This window comes from Cucumis melo, chromosome 1, assembly GCF_025177605.1.
Source record: "Cucumis melo cultivar AY chromosome 1, USDA_Cmelo_AY_1.0, whole genome shotgun sequence".
In the NCBI taxonomy this organism is placed as follows: domain Eukaryota; kingdom Viridiplantae; phylum Streptophyta; class Magnoliopsida; order Cucurbitales; family Cucurbitaceae; genus Cucumis; species Cucumis melo.
Genome location: NC_066857.1, coordinates 23,856,040 through 23,861,855, shown reverse-complemented (window position 1 = coordinate 23,861,855; position 5,816 = coordinate 23,856,040). Strand labels below are relative to the sequence as shown.

Below are 5,816 nucleotides of genomic sequence, written 5' to 3'. Positions count from 1 at the left end.
AGCATGATAGAGTTAACTGCAACCAAGCATCGAAAAGGTGAGGCATTCATTGACTATATTAATCGCTGGAGAGCATTAAGCCTTGACTGCAAAGATAGATTGACCGAATTATCAGCTGTTGAAATGTGCACTCAAGGAATACATTGGGGGCTCCTGTACATCTTGCAGGGAATAAAACCCCGTACCTTTGAAGAGTTAGCAACCAGAGCTCATGATATGGAGCTAAGTATTGCTAATAGAGGAAACAATGATCTATTAGAAAAGAAAAGAAAGAAGTGAAGAGCACCCAGAAGGTATTAAAGGGTGCTACCAAGGAGGCTATGGTCGTCAGTACGACCCCTTTGAAGCTTGTCTCAAAGGAAAAGAAAATGGAAAAACGCCAAGAAGAAGGCGAAAATAGACGTCCAACATTGAAAGAGAGGCAAGAAAAAATTTATCCTTTTCCAGACTCTGACTTACCTGACATGTTAGACCAACTACTGGAAAAACAACTCATTCAACTCCCCGAATGTAAACGACCTGCAGAAATGGGAAGAGTAAACGATCTCATTACTGCAAATATCATCGGGTCATCAGCCATCCCGTTGAAAAATGTTTTTGTGTTGAAGGAGTTGATTCTAAAGTTAGCTCTAGACAAAAAGATCGAGCTAGAACTTGATGATGTGGCACAAACAAATCATGCTGCAGTAATCATACAGTCAGATAGTAGATTGTCTGCTATAGGGAGTCTAATCCAATTTGGATCGTTGGAACCTGTTGTTATATATTCTTCACCGGAGGATTTACAAAATAATGACTTCCGGACTGATGGCCCCAAGGAAGAAGAAAAACAAGTAGATAATGTTGAGGAGGGATGGACGCTGGTAACGAATCGAAAGAAGCGCAAGCAAAGTTTTTCCCAAAAAGAATTCGGCTCGTACCGAACATACAGGAGCAAGGGTAAGTCTCAGAGAAGAAACACAAGAAAGAACCTGAGAAAGTTTCTACCGATTATTGAAGAAAGTGAGGGGCTTTCTCGACCACGGCGACCGATAATTCTAAAGGACTTCTTCCCGAAAAACTTTCCAATGGAAATAGTCTCGTGTCATACTACCAGTACGACGGAGGAGGACGCTTTCCCCTTAAATGCAATGAAGGAGACACCCAGGTCAGAGGATTTGTTTCCTTTAGGCATAAATGATTTGTTGACACTATCACGAGAAGTTAAGGATACAATCATCGAGATATTAAAAAATGATGATGTCTCGACTACTGTTACATCACAAACGAAGGCGTGTGATTCCTGTTCTATGTGGATATCATTCAGTGATGAAGATTTGCTACTTGGGTCAAAGCTTCATAATAGACCTTTATATGTGTCAGGATACGTTCGAGAGCAAAAGCTTAATCAAATTCTCATAGATAACGGTTCAGCCGTCAACATTCTGCCCAAGTCAACAATGAATCAATTAGGTATCTCAGTAGAAGAGTTATCAAATAGTAAACTGGTGATTCAAGGCTTTAATCAAGGAACACAACAGGCAATAGGCACTGTTCGTTTGGAGATCGTCATAGGGGATTTGCAGGAAAGCACAATATTCCATGTGATCGATTCGAGGACTGCTTATAAAATGTTATTGGGACGTCCATGGATACATGAAAATGGAATAGTAACCTTCACGCTTCATCAATGCTTCAAATTTTATAAACAGGGAATTAGGAAGGTTGATGCTGACTCTAGGCCATTTACAAAGGCTGAGTCTCACTTCGCTGATGCAAAATTTAATACAAAAAGTGAAGACGTGAGTGAAATCATATCAACTGAGGTTCCAGTGACTAAGGGCACTTTTAAGAACGAGCAAGAAATGATCACAAACAAGAAATCAAATAAAGGGGATGCACTTAATAGTCAACAAAATGGTGAATCGACGACCAAAACTAAGTTAAGAGCGCCAAAGGCTGAAAAGATAGCAACCTTACAAAAGGAAGTCTCAAATGCCCCTGTTTTACGTTATATTCCTTTGTCCCGACATAAGAAAAGAGAATCACCATTTGCAGAATGTTCGAAAAACTTGACGGTAAAAAATACCGAGATATTAAAGGAAATTTTCATCATGCCGCTTACCAAGATAGAGAAAGGAGAAGCGAAAAAAATTGAGAAAAAGGACTTAGAAGCATACCTTCTAGAAAGACGAACAGTGGAGAGATTCGACCCAAAGGCATATAAGTTGATGGCAAAGGCGGGTTATGACTTTACAACTCGTATTGAGCTTAAAAGCATGAAAATATTTGACGAAAGGCCTGAGCTTTCCCCTACTCAAAAGAAGCTTCAGAAACAAGGATATTCTATACCTAATTCCAGAGCTGGAATCGGATATCAGTCTTCTGAACCAGTCCGAATAACTGGTAAAGGAAAAGCAAAAGTTGTGAATACATGCCACATTACAGTTGAAGAAAGCAAAGATTCTGAAGAGGGCAAAAAAGATAGAAGTCAAAGAAGTTCAGTTTTTGATCGCATTGCTTTTTCTGCTATACGTCCTTCAGTCTTCCAGAGGGTGAGTACATCGATAGCGAAAGACAGTAATCAAGTTTCAACCTGCAGCTCCACTCGACTTTCTGCCTTTCAAAGGCTAAACACAAATGCAAAGAAAGTACAATCTAAAGCCCAACTCCGACCACAAGAAAATCTGCCTTCAAAAGGTTAAGCGTGTCAGTAACAAGAGGTCAGAAGAAAGTCTCCATATCCGTCTCAAACTAATCTAGCCTAGTGACAGGAGACGAGGAAATTTGTAGTGCATTTCCATCAAGAATGAAAAGAAAGATGTTCGTCTCAGTAAATACAGAGGGTTCATTGAAAGTAAAGCGACATGATGTTTTTTTTACTCGACCTGAAGATAATGAACCAGAAGATGAAGTAGATGTGGCAGGTTGTTGCCATGTTACAATAGAAGAGACATCTGATCATGATATATTTGAAGAGGATGTCGAGCGGCTCCGTTATCACTTGAGGATGGGGGTCAATCAATGATTGACGAGTTAAAAGAAGTCAATCTTGGTACGAAAGAAGAACCTCGTCCAACCTTCATAAGCACCCAACTTTCTAACAATGATGAAAATGAGTATGTAAACTTACTCAAAGCATATAAAGATGTCTTTGCATGGTCATATAAGGAAATGCCTGGACTCGATCCAAAGGTGGCCGTTCATCGCTTAGCGATCAAACCAGAGCATTGGCCAGTCAAGCAAGCCCAACGACGATTTCGACCAGAACTCATTTCTCAAATCGAGGAAGAGGTAAATAAGCTCATTGAGGCTGGATTTATTCGTGAAGTCAAGTACCCAACATGGATAGCTAATATTGTTCCCGTAAGGGAGAAGAATGGCCAACTACGTGTTTATGTCGATTTTCGCGACCTAAATAACGCATGCCAAAAAGATAACTTTCCTTTGCCTATCATGGAAATCATGATAGATGCAACTGCACGGCATGAAGCTTTATCTTTCATGGATGGGTCGTCAGGATATAATCAGATTAGAATGGCTCTAGATGACGAGGAGAAAACAGCATTTCGAACTCTAAAAGGTATATACTGTTATAAGGTAATGCCTTTCGGATTGAAAAATACAGGTGCTACATACCAGCGCGATATGCAAAGGATTTTTGATGATATGCTGCATAAACACATTGAATGTTATGTTGACAATCTCGTAGTCAAGTCCAAGTAGAAATGCGATCAATTGAAAGACCTGAAGCTGGTACTTGATCGCCTCAAAAAATATCAACTAAGAATGAACCCTCTCAAGTGTGCATTTGGTGTAACTTCACGGAAGTTTTCGAGATTTATAGTGAGACATTACGGCATCGAAGTTGATCACTCAAAAATTGATGCTATCCAGAAGATGCCAAGTTCGAAGAACCTGCACGAATTGAGACGATTGCAAGGTCGTTTGGCTTACATTAGAAGGTTTATATCTAATCTTGCAGGTCGATGTCAACCATTCCAGAGACTAATGAGGAAGGATGCAGTCTTTGATTGGGACCAGTCATGCCAAAATGCATTTGATAGCATAAAGAAGTATCTGCTCAACCCTCCGGTCTTAAGTGCGCCTGCAGCTGGAAAACCATTAATATTGTATATTGTGGCTCAAGAGACTTCGCTTGGGGCATTACTTGCACAAGAAAATGATAAGGATAAGGAATGTGCACTCTACTATCTAAGTAGAACTCTGACAGGAGCTTAATTAAATTATTCTCCAATTGAGAAAATGTGTCTCGCCCTCTTCTTTGCAATAGATAAACTGAGACATTATATGCAAGCCTTCACTATACACTTGGTTGCAAAAGCTGATCCTGTCAAATATATCTTATCAAGGCCAGTCATCTCAGGACGCCTCGCGAAGTGGGCTATTATACTCCAACAATATGATATTGTATATGTCCCCCAAAAAGCAGTGAAGGGTCAAGCATTGGCAGATTTCCTGGCTGATCATCCAGTTCCATCAAATTGGAAGTTATGTGACGACTTACCTGATGAGGAAGTATTGTTTGTTGAAAGCATGGAGCCTTGGATCATGTTCTTTGATGGTGCGGCACGAAGAAGTGGAGCTGGTGTTGGCATTGTCTTCATTTCTCTTGAGAAACATTTGTTGCCATATAGCTTCACACTCGGTGAATTGTGTTCAAATAATGTTGCCGAGTACCAAGCCTTTATTATTGGCCTCTAAATGGCTTCAAAATTTGGGTTAAAGTGCATAGAAATATTCGGCGATTCGAAGTTAATCATAAATTAGCTCTCTTATTAGTACGAGGTAAAGCATCAAGACTTGAAGCCTTACTTTAGTTATGCTAGAAGATTGATGGACAGATTTGGCAGCATATACCGAGATCAGAAAATAAGAAATCTGATGCAGTTGCAAATTTGGCCACTGCTTTAACAGTCTCAGAAGATATACCAATAAACATTTCCCTTTGCCAAAAATGGATTGTGCCTTTAATTGAAAGTCAATACGAAGAAGCTGATGTGATATCTGTGTATGCAATTGATGAAGAAGATTGGCGCCAACCCATTATAGACTATTTGGAGCATGGAAAACTTCCCGCCGATCCTTGACATAGAGCTGAAATATGTAGAAGAGCTACGCGATTTATTTATTATAAAGACACACTTTACAGACGCTCATATGAAGGACTTCTGCATCGATACCTAGGAAAAGAGGAATCGACAAAGGCCTTAGAGGAAGCTCATTCAGGTATTTGTGGTGCCCACCAGTCTGGTCCAAAGCTCCAATATCACTTGAAAAGAAGGAGTTACTACTGGCCTACCATGATCCACGATTCGATGCATTTTGCGAAGTATTGTGAGGCTTGTCAATTCCATGCAAATTTTATACATCAGACACCAGAGCTGCTCCATCCGACAATAGCTTCATGGCCTATTGAAGCTTGGGGACTCGACTTGGTTGGACCTATCATGCCTAAATCATCGACTGGTCATTCTTACATCCTTGCAGGAACTAATTATTTTTCTAAATGGGCTGAAGCCGTGCCATTAAGAGAAGCACAGAAGGAAAACATTGTAAATTTCGTTCAGACACACATCATTTACAGATATGGTATTCCTTATCGTATCGTAACTGATAATGGAAGACAATTCGCTAACACTTTGATGGACAAGCTATGTGAAAAATTTAACTTCAAACAGTACAAGTCTTCTATGTACAATGCTGCAGCAAATGGATTGGCAGAAGCATTCAACAAAACTTTGTGCAGTCTGCTTAAAAAGGTGGTCTCCAAGACAAAAAGAGATTGGCAAGAAAAGATTGGGGAAGCATTGTGA

The 5,816-nt window shown here is 40.0% G+C and overlaps 1 protein-coding gene across 1 annotated transcript; it reads left to right on the top strand.

Annotated features, from left to right (window-relative positions):
• The first annotated feature begins 5,303 nt into the window (after positions 1-5,303).
• On the top strand, positions 5,304-5,816 carry LOC127148492 (uncharacterized). The gene has a single exon (XM_051082365.1). It carries the CDS (start codon positions 5,304-5,306, stop codon positions 5,814-5,816), a length of 513 nt encoding a protein of 170 aa, XP_050938322.1.